General features: G+C 43.5%; 1 protein-coding gene across 2 annotated transcripts in view; it reads left to right on the top strand.

Annotated features, from left to right (window-relative positions):
• The window catches only part of GLDC (glycine decarboxylase), a 121,001-nt gene that overhangs the window by 14,054 nt on the left and 83,989 nt on the right, over positions 1-22,958 (top strand). Inside the window, exons 1-2 of one of the 2 annotated variants that reach the window (XM_014851125.3) lie at positions 17,502-17,972; positions 18,469-18,547. The exons of the other annotated variant lie outside the window; for it this stretch is intronic. Coding sequence (XP_014706611.1) covers positions 17,718-17,972; positions 18,469-18,547 — 334 coding nt within the window. The 5' untranslated portion in view covers positions 17,502-17,717. Of the gene's footprint in view, positions 1-17,501; positions 17,973-18,468; positions 18,548-22,958 lie in introns of those variants that run through there. 2 annotated transcript variants of the gene reach the window in all.

The following is a 22,958-nucleotide window of genomic DNA, read 5'->3' as shown; positions in this document are numbered from 1 at the left end:
ACTTTTAAGATCTATTCTCTTAGTAATTTTCAAATATACAATACAGTATCGTTAACTGTAGTCACCATGCTGTACATTACATCCCCAGGACTTATGTATCTTATTACTAGAAGTTTGTATCTTTTGACCATCTTCATTTATTTTGCCCATTCCCCACCCCCTACCTTTGGCAACCACCAATCTGTTTTCTGTTTGTATGAGTTAAGTTTTCTTTTTTTTAGATTCCACATATAAGTGAGATCATATAGTATTTGTCTTTCTCTGTCTGACTTATTTCACTTAGCATAATCCCCTCAAGGTCCATCCACATTGTGGCAAATGGCAAACTTTCTTTCCTTTTTTATGGCCAAATAATATTTCATTGTATATATACACCACATTTTCTTTATCCAATTATCTGTTGATGGACACTTAGGTTGTTTCACCTGTATTTTCTTATTAAAGAAACAGAATAATTTCTACCCGGGAAGTCTACACTTCAACCATGTTCTCAGGGTCCTTTACATCCTGGTGTCTCTCTGAGGCAGAGAGACAACTTCATCACCTGCACATCTCAATGGATTTTGTTGGGAAGAGGAGACCAGGCACAGAAAGCAGATTCTTGGTTACCGAAGTCTGGGGGGAGGCAAGAAGGAGAAGTAACCACCTACTGGGTATGGACTTTCCTTTTGGAGTGATGAAAATATTTTGGAACTAGGTGGTGGAGGGGTTTGTACATATTGCAAATGTATTAAATGCTACTGAATTGTTCTCTTTAAAATGGTTAATTTTATATTATCTGAACTTCACCTTGATTTTAAAAATAAGAGTCCCACTAGCAGAAACATCATTCTGCCCTCCTCAGTGTCCCCAGGAAGAGGAGGAATGGGGAAAGGTGTGGTAGCAGCAGCATGTAGGTACATGAGTCACAAACTGATGAAGACCAAGAATTCTCCACCCTCTTTCCTTCTCCTCTCTCGTGTTTTACTTAGGAGTATTCACTGGGAAATGGACTGGCCTCACATCAGAACCAAGAGAAAAGGAAATAAGTCTGTAGTAACTTAGGAAGAGCAGGTCATAAAAAAATTTCCATTATTATGAAGGCAGACACAAAACACATATGAATAAAGAGTTAGTTGCTTGATACAAACATAAAGGTTCATTGTTATATAGCTGTTTTTTACATTAAAAATAAAGTTCCCAAATATTGTTCTGACTTGTGTAATTCTGAGAAAGAGGGATTCAGCAACTTAGCCAGAAAAATCACTGCTGTGATTGCTTTCTTTTTATTCACACCATGGAGACCACTCTCTGAAGCCCTTTCCTTGAATCATTGTAGACTCAACTGCTCCCCAGACCCGGGGATCATCTCTTTTCACGAAGAGCTTGTTTGCAAAATGTCCCTCCATACTGAAAGGAAGGTCCTGACTGAACTAAAACTTCTGGGCCCCTTCTCCCCACAGCTGGGACCAGCTGGCCTTTAGCTGCAGGCTCAGCCTGGGTTCTCAGGCCTCGGGACAATTCTAAACTTTGGGGGGTCAGGGCCTGCCTGAGATGTGGTTGCACCCTCTTAAAGCTGATAATTTGTAGTTCCTTTTGATATTTTTTCAACATTTATTTTATGGGAGCTGCACTGGTGCTTTTAGGTAATGTTTGTTCTTGTTGTTCTTTTAATTTTTCCTCGAGGGGGTTGAGCCTGTTGGGTTTCAGCAGGTGTGGAAGTGGCTCCTTATGGAAACCTGCATGAAAGGTTGCCCTGGTGCTGACTCATTCCTGGTGGTTCTAACCCCTAGGATTGGTGCTCAGGCCGGGGCTTGAGTGGCCCCGATCTGGATCTTGCAGGAGGAGTTCTGTGTGGCTTTATATCTTATTCAATGCTTAAGCAACTTGGTGTCAAATCAGCTCTGAGCCTGCCCGTCTGTGGGGTTTAATAATGAAGATATGTATTCGGGCCTCGCCGGGGCAGGGGGCGTGGTGGTGGTGGGGGGAGTGGTGGTGTTGGGGGAGCGGGGGGTGGCTGAAGTACCCAAATATCTACCAGTGTCTCCCTGACATCCATTATCCTGTACCTGACATTCCTCTGAATTTATCATATTCTCAGATCTTTTGAATGATATGGCTTTTGCCATTTTGTATCCAGTGGGCACATATGACAAGATTTCAGCCCAGTAAATGACCAAAGAGGTCTTGATCTTATTGCATCATGTTGATTTACCTAAGTTAGGACATTGTGATGCAAGTGAATAAAAATAGCAATCTCTTTAAATATTTAGGTTTGTGAAGATGAACACTTTGGCAGTACAAGAAGAGGAAAGGAAGGGAAATGAACATTCATTTATTCATAACTCACAATGGTTGTATCTCACTAATGAGGAACAGAGGCGAAGCAAGGTCAAGATCTGCTACAACATACACTTCCAGACAGTGGCGGAGCCAGGACTCAGCCATAGGGATTGTGGTCAGAGAGCTGAGCTTCTGCTCCCACCTCACAGCAAATGATCATTTGCTGTGAGGTGGCTCCCTTGCTTGCCCAGAGCACTGATGTCTTTGTATGATATTTTTCCCATTACAAAACACATTACATTTTAAAAAATAATAAATTTTATTTAAAAAATTAATTTCAAAGGGAAGAGATAGAACAAGAAAAGTCTGTTTTCTTTTGGATCTATAGAAAGAGCAGTATTTATTCTTTATGCAATGAAATTTACAATCTGAGTGAGGCCTTTCAGAGCCAAGCAGTTATGTTCAGCCAGTGGCTAGCCGTGCATTGAAATCCCATGATGTATACAAGAACAGCCTAGGCCTGGAAGCAAATGCTGTACGCACCTGTTTATTTATTTATTTATTTTGGTGAGGAAGATTGGCTCTGAACGAACATCTGTTGCCAATCTTCCTCTATTTTTTGTATGTGAGATGCTGCCACAGCATGGCTTGATGAGAGGTGTGTAGGTCTGTGCCCAGATCTGAACCCATAAACCCCAGGCCACTGAAGTGCAGTGCACAAAGTTAACCATTATGCCACCGGGCCAGCCCTGACATTATCTGTTTTTAACAGTGAATTAGTGCTCTTCTGGGCTTTGAATCAATCAGTCTTTTGCTTTCTGTCCTTCCACACTGCTGTGCTTGCTGCTCAATGAGAAACACTTGAAGGATGATGCGTTTTCTCTACCACCCGTTGCCACAGTCTTCTTTCTGAATCTGCCTTCCTTCTTCAATTGTAATAAATGCAGACACGTATCTACTTCATAATTTGCCCTGTGGTAAATCCAAAGACTGTAGCTAGACACCTGCGGGGCCTCAGCTGAGAGCTGAGTGGATTGTCTGTTTAAAGAAATTCACACTGAGTTGTTAATGAGGCTTGGCACGACAGTAATTGCTTTTAAAGGAGAAACTGGTTAACACAAATGTATCTATAATTGGTGTATAGTGGGAAGGGACATTTTTGGACAGGGGCCACTGGTATTCTTCTCTTCCCTGCTCCCTCACCCCACCCTTAGTTAGCCAAGAAAGAATATTCAGGTACCAACCTTGCATCTAAATCCCTTGACAATTCTGCTTCTTTTGGAAAACAAAGCATCACCTGAGAGCTGGGCTTCTAGAATCCATACGCTGTATGTCTTAATCCTATCTTAAGTAAAAGAGCCCATGGTTTCACAGCATAGCATTAAACCCAGTGCTATAATGCTAGCATTCACGGTGCCAATATCTAGACCTTATTTAGATGAGAAGAAATATGCCACTATCATTTCAGGTTTTCTGTCTCTTATGACCTAACCTAATCCTAAATCATAAGGTCTGTATATCCAAAAAGGCAGAGATTTTTGGGTAGTGAATCCTTAAAGTAATACTACCAGCCTCTTTGTTGTAGTCCAACTAGTCCCAGTTTCTTTTTTTTTTTTTAAAGATTTTATTTTTTCCTTTTTCTCCCCAAAGCCCCCCAGTACATAGTTGTATATTCTTCGTTGTGGGTCCTTCTAGCTGTGGCATGTGGGACGCTGCCTCAGCGTGGTTTGATGAGCAGTGCCATGTCCGCGCCCAGGATTCGAACCAACGAAACACTGGGCCGCTTGCAGCGGAGCGCGCAAACTTAACCACTCGGCCACAGGGCCAGCCCCAGTCCCAGTTTCTTTTGAAACAAGATATTAGATGCTAAGTTGAGGTGTCATTTAGTTCTGGTTGCAGAGTAAATCCTGAACATGAATCCAAGCTTATAATATTTGTAGGTCTAAGCATCCTTAGGGCTTGAGGGATGTTTACTGAATGTTGATTGTGTGCAAGCTCTGTGCCGGGCATGTCAAAGATGCTGCTCTGCCCTTATTCTGCTTTGTGATTTCTGTGGATTTGAGAGCAACGTATAATGCAGTGAAGGAGAGGAGGGAAAGAAATATTTTGAAGCATTTTCCCAGACGCTTCTTTCTAAGCCTCTCAACTCGAAGCAGTATATTCCTTTTCTGTTTCTACAAGGATGCTCCCAGATAGATACCAGGCGAGCATGGTCTGGGTTCCTGCTCTTGCCTCTCCCTGCCCAGGCTGACAAGGGCCCATTTGTGTGGGGATTACACATCTTTCAAGAAGCCTGCAATATCTCATTTACTTCTCACAGTAACTGCTGGGTACTATGTTCATCTCTGCTTTGTAGTCGAAGAGTCGGGTTAAATCCCCCACTTCCCTCACTTGCTCCAGGCATATCCGTCTTTTATTTTATTTTAATTTTATTTTTTTGAGGAAGATTAGCCCTGAGCTAACATCTGCCACCAATCCCCCTCTTTTTCCTGAGGAAGACTGGCCCTGCGCTAACATCTGTGCCCATCCTCCTCTACTTTATATGTGGGACGCCTGCCACAGCATGGCTTGCCAGGCGGTGCCATTTCCACACCCGGGGTCCGAACCGGCAAACCCCGGGCTGCCGAGAAGCAGAACGTGCGAACTTAATTGCTGTGCCACTGGGCCGCCCCGAGGCATATCAGTCTTTAGCTGTACATTTATGGCTGTTCTTTCCAATCCTTTGCCCACGTTATTCCCTCTGCCCAGAAAATGCCTTTCCTCTTACTTGTCATCTGATTGATATTCAGACTTCAGCTTAAATATCACTTCCTCAGCAACGCCTTCCATGCATTCTCTACCTAAATTAGGTTGCCCTTATTATTATCTCTCACAGCACCTGTTTTTTTCTCTTTAGATTGATTACCAGAATTTATATTGAATAATGCAACACAATTTAATATATTATATTGAGCACATACTAGGAGCCAGGCAGCGTTTTAGGCTTTGAGGATACAACAGTGAAAAGGCAGTTGTTCTTAACCTCATGGAGCTTCCAATCTAGTGAGGGAGACAGTTGGAAAACGTGTCAAGTACACATAGAAGTGTGTCATGTGTCGTGCCAAGGACACATGTAAGTGTGATGAAGTCATGCTATATCCCCTTGCATGACTTGTTTTGGTATGATTTTGGATCAGGTGGCAAGAACAGGTCTCTTTGATGAAGTGACATTTAAACCGGATGAACTGAGGGAACAAGCCTTATCAGGGGAAGAATAATCCAGGCAGAGGGAAAGCAAGTGCAAAGCAAGAAAGCTGGAGCTGAAGGATCTGGGGGAGAGACGCGTATCTACAGATAGGAAAATGGCTAAATGAATTATGTTATATGTTAGAGTATCACAGAGCTATGAATTATTAATACCACATAGCTATTTACTTTTGTTCATTATTTTGACATATGCAAAACCTATTCCTCTCTATATTCTTTGTGTGTGTGTAGCTACATGTTTTATATTTCTTTTATTTATCTGGAATTTAGTTTGGTGTGAAGTGAAACTCTGCTTTGAGCATTTTTCTAAATTTTTCCTCTTTTTTTACGTATTTTTTTTTTTAAAGATTTTATTTTTCCTTTTTCTCCCCAAAGACCCCCGGTACATAGTTGCACATTTTTTTTTTAGTTGTGGGTCCCTCTAGTTGTGGCATGTGGGATGCTGCCTCAGCATGGCTGATGAGCAGTGCCATGTCCATGCCCAGGATTCGAACTGGCGAAACCCTGGCCGGCCGAAACAGAGCGCGCGAACTTAACCACTCGGCCACAGTGCTGGCCCCTGTATTAAGTTTTTATATATAGTAGGATGGACCTTGGGATGTTGGTTCCATTCATCTGACTGTTGTGTCTTAGGCCAATGTCCCATTACTTTTTTTCCCCTACTTTATTACAACAAGTTTCCAAACTAAAAGAAAAATAAAAGAATAATATATATATATAAAATGAACACCTATTTCATTGCCTTGATTCAACATTTATATACCATTTGCCTTATTTGGTTTATATGGCTATCTTTTAAGTTTCTGTACTACTTCAAAATAAGTTGCAGACATCATAACCTCTCTCCCTAAATACTTCATATACATCTTGTAAGTATAAGAACACTGCCCTACATAGCCATTATCACACCTAAGATAATTAACAAAAATTCCTTAATGCCATGTAATACCAAGGCTTGCCTTTTTTTCTTTTTGAGGAAGACTAGCCCTGAGCTAACATCTGCTGCCAATCCTCATCTTTTTGCTGAGGAAGATTGGCTCTGAGCTAACATTTGTGCCCATCTTCCTCTATGTTACATGTGGGACGCCTGCCACAGCATGGCTTGATAAGTGGTGCGTAGGTCCTCATCCGGGATCAGAACTGGGGAACCCCAGGCTGCTGAAGTAGAACATGCAAACTTAACTTTTGCGCCACTGGGCTGGCCCCCCAGTCTTGTCTTTTATAGCTAGTGTTTTGAGCCAGAATTGAATCAGGATTCTTATGTATATCACATTGATGTAATTTTTGAAGTTCTATCCTCATTAGTCTTTATGGTAAAAAAAAAAGTCCTAATAATTCTTGTTTCTTATTTCACATAAAATTTAGACCTATTTTGTAAAGTTCCAAAAATTACTATTAGGTTTTTATTAGACTTCAAATAAACCTATACGTTATTTTGTGCAGAAGTGATCATTTTTACCATATATAAGTTTTCCTTATAGGATCATCTTATATCTCAATATTTATTAAAATATTATTTAATTTCCTTGGTGTTAAGATTGTTCTTAAGTATTTAGTATTATGTTGCTACTATGAATGCAATTTTTTCTCAGTGTATTTTCTAAGTGATCATTGCTGATGTAAAGGAAAAGTATTGAAACTCTTAGATGTCTTGGAACAGTTATTAGTTCAAATTGTTTTCAGTTGATTATTTTAATTTTTGTAAGGTGTTGTTCACAATGCATCTGCACATCCAATATTCAATGCAGTTTCAAGCTTTAATACAAAGGCTGTGTTTTCCAAAATAATGTTAAATAAACATGTTGATTGTGGACATCCTTGCTTGTTTCTAGATTTGTTTCACAATAATTTTATGATGTTGACTCTTTGTGAAAAATTCTTATTCTCTCCGCTCCATCAAGGACACCTTTCTTGGTCAAATATCCCTTTATCTAACTGATTAGTTTGCAGCTATCTTTAGTTATATTCTAGTTCTGAAAAAGACTTATATGTTTGATGGGAATGCTCCATATATATGATATTTACACAACATCTAGAGCTGAATTCAAGGAAGCAACTACACAAAAGAGGACCAACTTGGATCAACATTGTGATATTTTCTTCTAGTCATGAGTGTGACAATCTTTCCTGATGTGCGATAGTGGTAAATGAAAACTATATGTATTTTCCTGAGAAACTCATGTCACTTAACTCTACAGTAAAGTAAGACTACTTTCTTTCTTGTAGATTCCTGGTTATATAAGACCTCATCCTAAAGACTCTCAGTCAAGGGCTGTTAGAGTTCAACAGTTCAAACCAGCCTTGCAGATAGGATTTTAAAACCTATAGAGAAACTATCAATTGCAAGGAATTATTTCCCCAAATCATGGCTGTAATGGCCTACAGGTGTGCTGGCTTAACATGAGAGAGTGTATTCATCAGGTTCAACCAGGAAATCAGAAATCACTCTGGGTATTTCAAGCAGAGAGTTATACTGGGAACCAAGTGTTTACAACAACACTGAAGAAGAGACAGTCAGGGGAAGCTGCCACTGGCTTCCAGGTTTGTACTGTTCCTGTGGTCCTGCAAATCAGTTAAGTTGTGGCTACCATAAAGGTCAGGAAATTATGGGAACAAGCCACCAATTGTCACTGCTGTTTTCTTGCATGGAAGAGAGTGACTAACAGTGGAATGCCTGTGGTCATCACAACACTTCCCATCTTCCTCATCACACACACCTGCCCACTCTGCCAGGGGAAGAAAGAAATGGCTTGTGCCTCTGTTCTGCCTTACAAATATTGCATGAGTGTATCTTGTGGCTGACTGTAAATTGTATCCAGTATCCTTTAGGCAACAGGTTCTGAGAAATATAGTTCCAAAATTCCAGCATTCATGATATAGAGAAGAGCATAGAAGGGAGTGGGAATGCATCTTGGATTAAAAAAAAAAAAAAAAGCACAGGCTATATCTCTTTGGCTACTCAACAACCTTACAGAGCTTACTACCTATATTTAAGCTTACAAACAACAACAATAGCAGAAATAGCATTCTTCCTCCTAATTTGATGCAACTATCCCTTAAACAAAGGAAAGCCTGCCCATCTTTTTCCCTAGAAGGGGGCAACCAAAGTCTCATCAGTCACTATACTATTTCTGAATGGTATTTCTAGTTCAGTCATAATCCCCCTTTGATAATCCATATACACTGGATTGATTTATAACATAAACTATCACCAACATATCTTATATAAAATAATACGGAAAGGGGAAAGGGGAAAATTAAATAGGTTGATAAATAAAGTGTACACAACAAAACATGAAAAAGTATACATAGGAACTTCATCCTTGTTTCTGCAACTGGTCATCAGACTATAACTTGTATTAAAACCTCCTTCATCCACTACCTATACCCTGTTCTCTGTTTCCTCAGCCAGCACATTAGCTGGTCATAGTTCTCTACCAGTAGTGGGATGACCCAAACCTCCATTTCTCAAGGATCTGAACTCTTACTGGCCCTGGCTCAATTGGGTTACTATTGTTTTTCATTACATTTTAGCCACTGGACGTGGAAGTACTAAGAGGTGCTTTAGAAAATACCCTGAATTCTAGATATATTCCTCTTATTCCCAGTGTGAAGCAATAAACCTATTTTCCATTTATAATTAGCATCAATTACCCCAGTTGATAAAGTAATCCTCTTCTTTGCTTGTGGATTCAGTGGCATGAAGAGCTCCAAACGTCCAGGTGGCAGTCTTAACTTCCAGTTCAACGAGATCATTGTATTCCCTGGATGAAGCATTCTTTTCTTTGGAACTAAGTTTTCTAAACCAACAGAGCCGAAAAATCGTGGGATGAAGGTAATCCCATATTGTGAAGCCCATATTTAACTCTATGGCCATTTTCAACATGAGCTCATTCAGAATCATGGGGAATGATTCTGGCTGACATGCACAGAATGGGTTGTTTTGTCCACTTGGTTATTGGGAGCCTTGTCTGAGGTTGATGCTCTTTGGTGAATGAATGTTCACATGGAAAGCTAATAATTTCTCATTCTGTGCCATTCTAAGAGGTCCAACCACAAACCTCTCTCCTTATCACTGATCTTCTGGTCTTGTTATGCAACGATCCATTATCCACAAACCACTAACTACTACCCTAGAGTCAGTGAGGACATCTCTCCTTCCAAATAAACTATTTCAAATTCTGCCCATTTGGAGGATTTCTCTTTCCTGCTGTCCTTCAAGGCAATCCCTGATTGGGACTATAGTTTTATAGTAGTTCCTTCTGGTTTGTGTCAAATATCATGAAGCACCAACTATACATCAAGCCTAAATTCTTTCTTCTGTGAGACACAACATGTGGATTGAAGGAGAGGAGGCAATGCAGCACAAGTAGGTACCTCAGGAGTCTGAGCACTTGTTCATGCAGCTTACTGGAGCCCTCAGAAACTGCTTGAGGGGCTCGCCCGGTGGCGCAGCGGTTAAGTTTGCACGTTCTGCTTCGGTGGCCCGGAGTTCACCGGTTCAGATCCCGGTTGCAGACATGGCACCATTTGGCAAGACATGCTGTGGTAGACATCCCCGTATAAAGTAGAGGAGGATGGGCACAGATGTTAGCTCAGGGCTAATCTTCCTAAAAAAAAAAAAAAAAAGAAAAGAAACTGCTTGAGCCCATCTTCCAGTGAATGATGGAATGGATACTACTTCTGCTTGATGGAGTGCTACTGGGTATGCCTGGCTTTAAAGATTGATAGATCAGGTAGCATCCAGTTCATAATAGGCATCATTGGTGACACAATCTCTTAGTGACTTATTGTATGATGTTCAGTTTCATGGCCTAGTATCAGTCCAGGAGCTGTTTCTCAAAAAAAGCATTTAGTTGCAGAAAAGGGCATGGCTTTGCTTCAAAGTCTGTGGGATTCTCCTATTAGTGCTTACCAGAGGCTCCATATAGCATCCCTATGTGCCACAGACAGACCACCATTGGATTTACTGCGTCATGAATCCCAAGGGTTAGACCAGCTTGTATTTCCTCTTTCTTTGGCTCCACTCAAAACTGGCAACCTTATGGGTAAATGAGTTGGAGCAGTATACGTAAATGTGGCATATGCAGCCTCCAAAATCCAGAGAGGCCCACCAAGCATGGTGCCTTTCTTAGTGGTAGGGGGTTTAAAGTGCACAAAATTATCTCTCACTTTGAAGTGGATAGCTCAACATGGCTAAGACCACTGGAGCACTAGGAACTTTACTGAGGTGGTAGACCCCTGAGTCTTCATGAGGTTTATCTCCTACCCTGGCATGTGTCTTACCAAGGCATCAAGCTAACTAGCTATATTCCACTCACCGCATCCTTCAAGCATCATGTCCTATTGGAGGGAAGACAATCAAGGTCCTGGAAGATTAGAGCATGAGAGAGAGTTGAAGAGCTGACACAGCCCTGTGGTAAGACAGGCAGGTGTACTGCTTCTGCTGACAGGTGAAGAAAGTGCTTCTGGTGGTCTCCACTAACTGATATAGAGAAAAAATAGTTTGTCCAGATTAATAGCCACATACCAGTTGCAAGGGGCTAAGCTAATCTGCTCTAGTAATCAGTAAGAGCAGCTCCAACTGGAATCACTAACTGAAAAGATTTTGATAATTCATTACCAATCTCTAAAATTCTATCTTCTGCAGAGATCAAGCAGGAGAGTTAAAAGAGATATGAATCAGACTTCTGCTTCTGGAAAAATGGAGTAGATAAATTCTTCCCTATTCCACTTGCTAATTACACCTAAAATCCCCCCATTGAAATACATAAAGCACCTATCAGAAGACTCTGAAGGGTGGAGAAAGAAGGTAGCCTGGCTAGGCACTTTGGGACTTGAAAAGCAACCCAGCAGTGAGCTTCCTGAGGTTTTTATTTTACCTTCCGTGTTTCCAGGCCTCAGTGCAAGAGAAGCCTGCTTTCACTAGCTAAAGGAATGGGAAAAGGGTGACCCTAGGGGCCAAAACCCATTTGACTATAGCCATCCTACTCAAGGTAAACACCATGAAAAACCCACACCCATCCCCCTCGGAGCTGGGCTGGAGCCCTGTCAGCTGTCCCACCCTGCACTAACACAAGCAGACAGCACTCCCTTAACCTGGCAGTACAGGGCCTACAAGGTGGCACAGTTTTGACCATCACTCCACTACAATAAGTGAGTAGCAGCAAAGAGGCAGCATGCTACTCCACCCAAACTAGAGACTGGATGAGAATTAGACAGAAAAAGGAACTGGTAAATGGGATTCTTTAAATCTGTGTGTGAAGTTCTGGACAGAGCCTTAGGGGGACCATATATGAAACTGACCATAATCAGCACAGCAAACTAAACTATTTGTGGGGTACTGCCCAGGTTTTAGATTGGCTTCTGAGTAGCACCCAACTGGGGCAGGCCAGAAAAGCACTGCAAAGGTTTTATTTTTTGAGGAAGATTAGCCCTTAGCTAACTACTGCCAATCCTCCTCTTTTTGCTGAGGAAGACTGGCCTTGAGCTAACCTCTGTGCCCATCTTCCTCTACTTTATACATGGGACGCCTACCACAGCATGGCTTTTGCCAAGCGGTGTCATGTCTGCAACCGGGATCCGAACCGGTGAACCCCGGGATGCAGAGAAGCGGAATGTGTGCATGTAACCGCTGCGCCACCAGGCTGACCCCCAAACCTACAACTTTAGGAAACTGAGTGCAATGGACTAAATTGTGCTCCCCACCCCAAATTAATATGTTGAACCCTAACTCCAATGTCCTGGATTGTGAACTTCTAAGTGTTTCCCCAGTGATGTAGCTTCCGCATCCTCCCCCTGCCTCATGCTCCCTTCCCGGGCTGCAGGGTTCCCAATCTATTTCCTTGAAGCACTAAGACCTGTTGACTATTTTTTTCCATTATGAGAGACAAGAAGGCTGGAGGGGGCTGGAGTGGGAGGAATTAAAGTTCTGGTAAAGTCTTTTCCTTTGGAGAGTAGGTATTTGTTATGAAGAAGGCTCTGGGCATATTTCACAATGATTACTTTTCCCCTTCCTCTACCAGGACTGTGAAGGGCTATTTCTTGGATCCTCACCTTAACTGTGGTGGAGCTCCTGGAGGTAAAGCCCATGAAAGTATGGGAGCCCCACTAAGACTGTAGTCTGCAGGAGTTTCTCCCTCTCAAATTAGTCTGCACTCAGCCTCCAGAAATTCATCATAATTACAATTACATGTTCCTACCAGTTTATAGTTCCAGTGGCTTCTGCTCCAGGTAAGCAGATCTTGGCTATGTCTCTTTGGATGAGCCTGTCTCATCAGATTTCAGGGTGGCATTTTGCCCTGCAATGTCAGTTTGCATATGTGTCCAAAAGTCATTGCTTTTCAGTTTGTCCACATTTTTCTTGTTGTAAGGACAGGAGTGATGACTTCCATGCTCTTTACATATTGGAACTGAAACAAGAAGCCCCAAATCTCCATGTATAATCTAACTTCCATAACATTCCACTGTGATTGGTAGACAGGAGTGGTTTGTTTTGAATCTGTAGGTTTAGCATTTTCTTAGAACCAGGTTCTAGTAATCCAACCAAAGTCTAGGTATTTTCCTTTCCTTGGTGTATTAGTCAGGGTTCTCCATAGAAACAGAATCAATAGTATATATATATATATATATATATATATATATATATATATATATATATATATTGAAATAGATTTTAAGGGATTGGCTCATGTGATTATAGAGGCTGGCGGTCCAAAGCCTATAAAGTAAGAGCCAGTGTTGCAGTTTGACTCCAAAGGCTGTCTGCTGCAGAATTCTCCCTTGTTCAAGGGAGATCAGTCTTTTGTTCTATTCTGGCCTTCAACTGAGAGGATGAGGCCCACAAACTTTATGGAGGGCAATCCGCTTGACTAAAGTCCACTGATTTAAGTGTTAATCTCATCCAAAAACGTTCTTATAGAAACATCCAGAATAATGTTTGATCACAGATCTGGGCACTGTGGCCCAGCCAAATTGATACATAAAATTAATTAGCACACTTGGTAAATGGCCACAGGTATCTTCAGGGGAGTTTAGGGGGAAGATTTACAGTGTATACTTATAGCAGAGTCCTAAGATCTTTTCTCAAGAATTCCTTCTTTTTTTTTTTTTAAAGATTTTATTTTTTTCCTTTTACTCTCCAAAGCCCCCTGGTACATAGTTGTATATTCTTCATTGTGGGTCCTTCTAGTTGTGGCATGTGGGACGCTGCCTCAGTGTGATTCGATGAGCAGTGCCATGTCCGCGCCCAGGATTCGAACCAACGAAACACTGGGCTGCCTGCAGTGGAGTGTGCGAATTTAACCACTAGGCCGCGGGGTCAGCTCCAAGAATTCCTTCTTAAGGGGCCCTGCATCTGAGAGGTTCTGGGTCCATGAACGAGCTAAAGTAAGAGAATTGGATGAGAGAGTGGGTCTCTCCATTTGGGTGACATATCAAATTTTGGTTCACCAGATTAAGTAAAATTTTCATAGGCTGCTCATTAATTAGTGAGCACCAAAGATCCCTATAGATCAAGCCTGATTAGTTACCCCTCTGACTCTACTGCTCATTACAGCAAATTTGCCCACTTTTCTCTGCTTTCTAGTGCTGCCACTGGTCTCTACCACTCTAAGACTCCATCATTACCATTGAAATCGGGGAGTCCAGGGACCGGCCCAGTGGTGCAATGGTTAAGTTTGCACGTTCTGCTTTGGCAGCCTGGGGTTTGCCGGTTTGAATCCCGGGTGCAGACATGGCACTGCTTGGCAAGCCATGCTGTAGCACGCATCCCACATGTAAAGTAGAGGAAGATGGGCACAGATGTTAGCTCAGGGCCAGTCTTCCTCAGCAAAAAGAGGGGGATCGGCAGCAGATGTTAGCTCAGGGCTAATCTTCCTCAAAAAAATAAAAAAGAAATCGGGGAGTCCATTTCAACAAGGGCATCTTTCACCATCATCTCACACATGCAGACACAGAAGTACAGAATTTTTCAAAAATACTGCTGCTCCTCTTACCAATGGATTTCTCAATGTTTAGGTAAAGTGATTGTCCTGTGTGCCTTCCTGAGGGATTCACTGAAAGGGTTGAATAGTGCATTGCACGTGGTAAATCCATCCCAAGATACCTTTCTCACCAAGCCTTTGGATCCTTTTTTCTCTATTATACCAAGAAAGTTCTAGTATTTTACCTTAATTTAATGGAGGCTATGGTTGAGTCTGGTCAACCAACTCAGAGCAAACCCTTAGAGCCACTCCTGGCTGATTGAGCTAATACATTGAATCCAGAATCTCTGGTGCTACAAACACATCAATAATTTCAATATTATATTCCTCTTCCTTGGTCAAGAGCCCACTCCTACACAGAAATCCTCCAATGATGATATACATTAGCAATATCTTGCAATTATTTCCCTATGTAAGCTTCTCTGGTGTCAGATGTCATGTTGATCTTCCTCGTGTATGCTGAAATCTGACTCTGGTTGTGGATCTAGATGTAAAGAAGCATTGGCATACCTTTACAAGGTTAATGCTTTAGTGAAACCATTACAGGGTCTTCAAGCAAGGGATGGCCAGCATCTCAGAGAGGGTAGGAGGGACTTCTGCAGATGGCAAGGGGGGCTCAGTGGGATTTGGGGGTTCAAAATAGTCAAATTCAACCCAAACTACCAAAATGTTCCCATTACAAGTCTTAGAGTTTTTAATTAATCCCAAGCTTTCACATGTGAGACCTAACAAGGCTATAAATTCAACTTGTTTGATAATTTGGCAATCCACAGGATCAAACATTGGGTCTGATTTGTAAATACCTTCTCCCTGCAGCTATAGAAGTTAAGAGATTCTTTTATAGTATGGAAGCTCTATAGTTATATGAGCTGCCAGTTCATCCCATAAACTCTCTGGGACATTCAGAAGCAACTAGCCCTCTCTATAGTCCTTGTAGGCATCATTCCTACCGGAAGGGTCTAACCCAACAACTATTTGGTTTAGCAAAGACTTGCCTTCCATAGCACTTTATTTTCACTGACAATTTAAGTTACTCTTTCTATTTCATGGCTGACACTATTATGATCCCATTTTCCACTAGTGATGATGTTATCACTGTCTTCCATCAGAACCAGGTCAGATAGCCAATCCCAGGTTTCTGTCTTTGGGAGTCAGTTTCCTAAAGCCACTTGGCCTCAGTTATGGTCTCTATTCAGGTTTATTTGGGAAAACAAACAAATCACTTGAAGTTTCAAGCAGAGGAGGATTAAAATGACAGAAATAGGTGCACACAAAACCACTGGAAGGAGTGGAAGAACAAAAGACAGAGTAGGTAGACTGCCACTATCCAGGACAGCAAGAAATTCCTGCTGCCTCCTAGGTTGGAAAATCACAGGAAATTTTCAGTGAGGGACACAGCTGCCTTGCTGTACCAGCATGAGTGGCTGGTAGGGAAGCACTCCATGTTTGCTGCCCTCCATGCATCTCTCTGCTGCTGTCAGAGAAACAAGAAAATGTTTTCTGCTTTTATTCCATTCTCCAATTCTCACATTAGTGTATCTTGTTGACAGGAGAATAATAACATCCAGAATCTTGGAGCCAAAGGAATCTGGGAATTGTAGTTCTCTGGCTTCCAGTCCTTGTGATACTTAAAAAGAACATGCAGAGGAATGGAGATAAAAGTAAATTGCTCCCCTCCACCCATGGCATCTAGCACTGAGGGTATCTTCCAACTTTTATGAAGGCTGTAATTTCAATTCCAAATGAATGAAAAACTGTTCAGAGACATTCAACCAGCCCTTCCAGCTCACCGCCCACCCCTGCCTGCCATACATACGCATTTTGTCTACTCTTCTTTGTTTCATACTTTCCTGCCTGTCTGCCTGGTCTCTGTGCCCGTGAGCTACAGAACCCAGAGTGTGCAGAGGATGACTGAAGGAGAAGCTTAGAGGAAGAGAAGGGCAATAGGTTCTATTTTTCCCTAGTCAAAGTACAAGTAATGTTCTGATGACTTTGGCTTTTCTCTCTTCCTCATATTAGGACAACTGGAATGAAAGTTCATTCTCTCTATTTTTTTTTTTTTCCGAGGAAGATTAGCCCTGAGCTAACATCTGCCCATCCTCCTCTTTTTTCTGAGGAAGACCGGCCCTGAGCTAACATCTGTGCCCACCTTCCTCCAGTTTATACGTGGGATGCCTACCAGAGGCTGGCTTGCCACGCGGCGCCATGTCTGCACCGGGATCCGAACCGGGGAACCCAGGGCCACCGAAGCAGAAGGTGCGCACTTAACCGCTGCGCCACCGGGCGGCCCGAAAGTTCATTCTCTTGATAAAAATCTCAAGAGATAGCTAGAGAACTTAGATTTACATAATATCCAGATATAAATAATTTTCCAACTAAGATGATAGTGCAAAATGTATACCTTAATATCTTTTAGTATTTTTTCCGTACACACCCACACAAACACATAGAAAGAAAAGGAGAGAGAAAGGTGGTTCAAGCCTAGTGTTATGGATGGCAGTGCTTTCAATGTGTACTCTCTTTTGAATCCCATCCAGCTCTGTGAGATGAGAAAACTGAAGCTCAGAGGTTGAGTAACTTGCCCATGAACCTACAACTATAAAAGAACGCTCATCTGCCCGTATTGGTTTCCATGAGAGATGACAGGAAAAGATTCTCTAAAACTATTGAATGGAGACTTCCCAACACTGAGTCTGGCCTCCCTGTCAGAATCATCGTCCATCTCAGCTGAGTCTCCCAGGCACTTTGCCCGCGGCTGTCCACCCGGATCCCGCGCCAGTGCGGCCCCAGACTCTGGCGCGGGTCGCATGGAGCGTCCTGGCCTGAGAGGAGTAGGAGTAACCGAGGATGGCAGGCTCTGGGCCAGAGAGCGGCGGGACTCCGCGGAGGGCCTGAGAAGGGGGTAGGGAGATGGGGTGGGGGCGGAGCAGACCCCGCCCCTGCCCCTCTGTCCACTCCCATTGGCCGAGCGTTTGCTGGCCCCATCCCAACTCCCGCCCCCAGGGCAACGCTTAAAGTGTGCCGAGCAGGTGCCTCGCGTGGAGCAACAACTTTGCGCGCGTGTCCAGGCTGAGCGCAGAGCCCATTCATTGCCCGTCCCGCTGGTCGTCCGGCGCAGAGGGGCTCAACGCCGGAGGCAGCCGCCACCCGGGGGACGGCGAGCAAAGGAGGGGCCGAGAGCACGGTTGACCCTCGCGGCCGGGGCAGGGGACGGTGGCCGCGACCATGCAGACGTGCGCCAGGGCCTGGGGGCTGCGTCTGGGCTGCGGAGTCGCGGGCGGCCGCCGCCTGGCTGGAGGCGCGGGACCGCGTTGGGCGCCGCGGGGCCGCGACAGCAGTGGCGGCGGCGGGGACAGCAGCGGGACTGGGGCCTCGCGCCTCCTCGAGCGCCTCCTGCCCAGACACGACGACTTCGCTCGGAGGCACGTCGGCCCCGGGGACAAAGACCAGAGGGAGATGCTACAGGCCCTGGGGCTGGCGGTAAGGACCCCCGACCCGGCCCCGCCCGGGTTCTGCCGGCGCGGCCTCCCGGCCCCAGTCCGGAGCTCTGCTTCGCTCGGGCTGGGACCCGCGCCCCGGTCCCGGGCCCTGGCGTGGAGGCGCCCCTTCTCCCTCCCGCTTACTTTCTTCTCCCCCGCTCTTCGCTCCTCTAAACTGTGTGTTTTTCAACCCAAGTCGCCCTGCTGATGAGTCCTAACTTTGCAAGAGGACGACCTCCTGGTTTATCCAATTTGCGGTTGCCGACTGAAATCCAACCCGGAGTGGCCGAATTACCACCCCGCTTCATTATTTTCTTTCCTCCAAGTGATTTCTGGTTTGCTCAAAGTTGTTCTTTTCCGCTTAAAAAGAAACTCTAATTAGGCGATTTAAATGAGGTTCCCACAAGCCTTTGTAGATGCAAAACACGGAGGTGACTCGTAACTCAGAAGCACTTTCCTCTCCTTTTAGTGTTCACGGACTTGCGTTTTAATTTTAGAGCGTTGATGACCTGATTGAGAAGACCGTTCCCGCCAGCATCCGCTTGAAAAGACCCTTGAAAATGGAAGACCCTGTTTGTAAGTGGCCGGGAGGCCTCCCTTAGACTCCGCTTGCTCCGGCCTATTTGTTTTCTGAAGTCTCTGAAAGTGCAGCTGTGGTTTGGGATTGCTCAGGAATGGGACCATGTTTATTAAAATAAATGGGTACCTCAAGGGGCGAGAGAAGGTAGAATATTTATTTCCCAGAGCAGTCAGTTCTGGTCCCTAGGATGGAGTCCACACAGCGCCTTTCTATGTCTTTATCTCAAATGCGTGTGGAGGACTCCCCACTTCCCAGGCACCCGTCACCGGCCATGTTTCTCTCATCCTCTGGGTTGAGAGGTGTCATCACCTCTTTGCAGATCAGGATGCAGACTCAGAAGGGAAAAAGGAATTGCCTAGGTTCATGTAGGTAGGGAAGTGACAAAAATGCGAGGAGACCCAGATATCTGGCCTCCTAGCCCAGGGTTCTTTATACCAAAATAGTCCCAAATTGTTTTCTTATCTCACATCCAAATTTTATTATTTATACCTGCTGAAAGGCAGCAGTACTTTTCAAGTCTGAATGATATATATATATATATATATTTTTTTTTTTTTTTTTTGCTTGAGGAAATTCACCGTGAGCTAATATCTTTCCCCGTCTTCCTCTGTTTTGTGTGTGGGTCTCCATCGCAGGCGGCCGGTGAGTGGTGTAGGTCCTTGCCTGGAACTGAACACAGGCCGCCGAAGTGAAGGGTTCCGAACTTAACCGCTAGGCAACGTGGCTGACACCTGGATGATTTTTATAGAGAAGTACACAAATAAGATTCATGCTTGGTTAAGAAAGCTTAGTTTACTCGTAAGCTTTCTTAGAATTTTTATTTTATATTTAAAATGTTTTTAATGGTCTGAAGACTGCCTTTTAGAGGTATTTTTATGTGAATGTTTGTCTTCCATGGAATGAGGCAAGAATCCACAAGTCAAGGGGAGAGGTGGAGCTGAAGAGCACTTTTTTTTTTTTTGCAGGAAAGAATTTTCTTGGGGTTATCTGGTTTTGAATTAAAGAGATGCTGTCTCTTTTACTTCTGGTGTCAAGTGAAGAGAAAGCAATTGGTTTGCTTTGATTTAGGTTTTAGGACAGAAAGGATATGTGGAAGTAAGCTTTATTTTGTTTTAAATTAGACAACTTGAGGTCTGAAGCTTGCCCAGCGCCAGCTGACTAATATCCTAACTCAAGCAATGCTGAGGACTGCTCCCCTTGTTAGTTTCAAATTTGAACCATTTCCCCTGATGGCAGGGACCTTTCTCATAGAAGAAAATCTGCAATTTTCTTTAACTGAGCTGATTGAGATGTAGGGATAGCTGGAAGCCTTATTTATTTCAATTTTAGGAAATGAGAATCTTGATTCATTGGATAATTAAAGAACAAAGAGTTGTATATTTTTAAAGCAAGCCTTAGGGGGATATTTGGATAAGTAAATGCCTTCTTGAGACTTTCGAAGCCAGAGAATGTTTAGGTCAGCCCTTATTACAATAGACTCTAAAAGATGTTCTTTAAGAGCATTAAATATTAGGGGATTCTATTTCTCCTCTCTCTTGGAAGCTGGCTCCTGATAAGTAATTTGCAATTAAGTGTAAACATTAAACCCAGCAGCTTCTGTGAGGTTTGGGGCTGGTTCCATCCGGTTAGTCTGAGGTGGCTCAGAGTCAGGAGTCTTCTCTTGCCCTGAAGTGCGCGAGGTCTCCAACAAAGCTTGCTTCCTAGAAGAGTGAGCTCGGGTGGTGGGTGAGGGCGTGTGCAGAACGCCTCAGAAAAGCATCAGTGTTTACTCTGAGGTGTGCATGGCACGATTCATGAATGTTCTCCACGTGGGGAGAGCAAATTGCTGCACCTAACTTCCAGTAGTAGCATTTCCGTTTAATGATGGAGCTGTGTCATCCGAACCTAGTTTCACGGAAATGCCTGTGTCGTATTATAGTCAGAGAGGTATTCTGGACCAAATATTTGTTTGCCGTGTACAGAGAAAACTAATAAGAACTGGTTTTATGAGTCTTAACTGTCCTCATTGCTGAGTAAAAAGGTTGTGAGAGTTGTAAGCAGTGTGGAGGTACTTGGGTTACTTCTTATGCTAACAATAATCTCAAAAACGTTTATGTGCTGACCACGTGCTTACTAAGTACTGAGCTCTTTTAAAATTGCTTTTCATGTATTAATTTAATCCTTATTATAACCCTGTGAAGTAAGTACCATATCACCTCTGTTTTTAAGATGAAGAAAACATGGCATTCAGAGGATATGTAACTTGCCCAAGGTCATAGCTGGTAAGCGATGGAGGCAGAATTCAAGCCAGGCAGTTCTGCACTCCAGGCACTGTTTTCACTGTGTCCTCTGCAAGGGGGTGGGTGTACAAAGTAGAAAACTCCTGTCCTGACTCTTCTGAAGTATCCAGTGTACAGATGTGAATAAGTCCCATCACACTGGAATCTCTATGCCATTTGCCAACTGTCCTAGTGGAAATGCAGTGACATGCTGAGAGTGCAGGTATGGGATCACTCAGGCCCACTGCGAGGGTGAGGGAAGGAGTGACAGAGGTGCAGGACTAGGGCTAGGTATTTTAGGATGAGTAGTGATGATCTGCTGATCAAGGCTGGGAGAGGCTCCTCCAGGCTGAGGGACCAGCATGTATAGGACAGAGTGACCTGATAGAATCAGGGAAGTACAGATGGTTCACCTGTCACGCAGGATGCTCCCCACCGTTGGACGCTTCAGGAAGTGCCTTGAAAGAATACCTTGATTATCAGTTGGCTTCTCAGTGAGTTATACTTCAGAGAAACAAACAAAGCTACTCAGTTCAAAACCCTATCAGTGGGGCAGGACCCATGGCCGAGTGGTTAAGTTCTCGCGCTCTGCTGCGGTGGCCCAGGTTTTCGCTGGTTTGGATACTGGGCATGGACATGGCACTGCTAGTCAGGCTACGTTGAGGTGGTGTCCCACATGCCACAACTAGAAGGACCTGCAACTAAGATATACAACTATGTACCAGGGGGGATTTGGAGAGATAAAGCAGGAAAAAAAAAAAAAGATTGGCAACAGTTGTTAGCTCAGGTGCCAATGTTTAAGGGAAAAAAAACCCTATCAGTTTCATCCTGTTCAGGTGAACCCCCCTTGGACACCCACACACACACAAAGGAAAAAAGACTAGAAGGATATATGTCAGCGGGAACATTCCTTTATCTGGATGGTGCCATTTGGATTTTTATTACTTTGCTTTTTCTAGATTTTCTACAATAACTATTTATTTTGTAATTAATACAAACTTTAAAAGCACTTTGTTTATGACCGAAGCCAATCACTTTTAGCTAGGGTATGCCTTGCTGTGTAGTATTTTCAGTGAAATCATCTCAAGCTAACCAGACAGAACTAGCCCGTAACTTCACAGAAGCTGCAGGGTTTCAAGTTTACACGAAATTGCACATTGCTTAATGTGAGCATGCTTAGGAAGAGAGAGGAGAAACAAAACCCCCTAATGTTCAAATCATTCAACTGGAACCGAGCAGCTGAGCTGTCAGAATGCGACTTTTGATGGACTTGTGAGAACTCAATGTTCTAAGCCACATCGTTTGGAATGATGTTTAATAAGTGGTTAATGGAGGGTGGGGAGCAGAGGGAGGTGTTGTGTAACACAGCTGCAGGTGGTGGCTCTGTCACCCAAGTGAGGTTGTGTACTCTCATGAACTGGCCCCAAGGACAGCTAGCCAGGGCAGCTGTACCCCAGGCTGTGGACATCAGTTGTGTGTTTCAGTCATATGATGTCCGTCGTCAGGTCCTGCCTTTAGATTTCTCGGTCTAACAAGGTTCTCTCTTGCCCATTCCTGGTTCCTTTAGTTCCCAGCTTATATGAATTGTTATTTCATCTTTAACTAGGATGATTCCAGTGGATTTTCATTATACAACTGTGGAAATAAGTGAAGACCAAGCAAATGAGAGAAGCAAAGGCTATTTATTCTGAACTTGTTAAAGCAGGGGAGTCAGCCTTTTGTTTTGGCGGAGGAGCCGGAAAGTCTGATAGTGGAATGAAGGGTAGGCTTCAGGTGTGCCCTTGCTGGAGAAGCTGTGGGTGGGCAACTACAAGCAGGCATTCTATGTGATTGATTAGGGGTGCATATTTGGCTTTGTGTGATTTATCTTCAGTTGGAGTCAGGGAGAAAATTAGGGAAGTTGTCATTTATTAGTCAAGTCCTGGCTATTTTGGCCTGATTGTTACTGAGCAGTTTCCTGGATTGTCACTGGAGATAGCAGTTTGGCTTTCTGCAAGCCTAACTCACAGCAGACTGGCTTCTGGGGTGGTGTCCTGTAGTTAAGGGGTTGGTTTCCTGAGCAGGTTGCTGCAGGTTATGAGTGAAAGTTCTCTGGTCATGTATGGTCCGACTATTGTTCATTGTATATTTAGTCTCTCACAAAAGAGTC

This window comes from Equus asinus, chromosome 23 (genome assembly GCF_041296235.1).
Source record: "Equus asinus isolate D_3611 breed Donkey chromosome 23, EquAss-T2T_v2, whole genome shotgun sequence".
NCBI lineage: Eukaryota > Metazoa > Chordata > Mammalia > Perissodactyla > Equidae > Equus > Equus asinus.
Note: the sequence above shows the minus strand (reverse complement) of the source record. Positions and strands in the feature narration are given on the sequence as shown.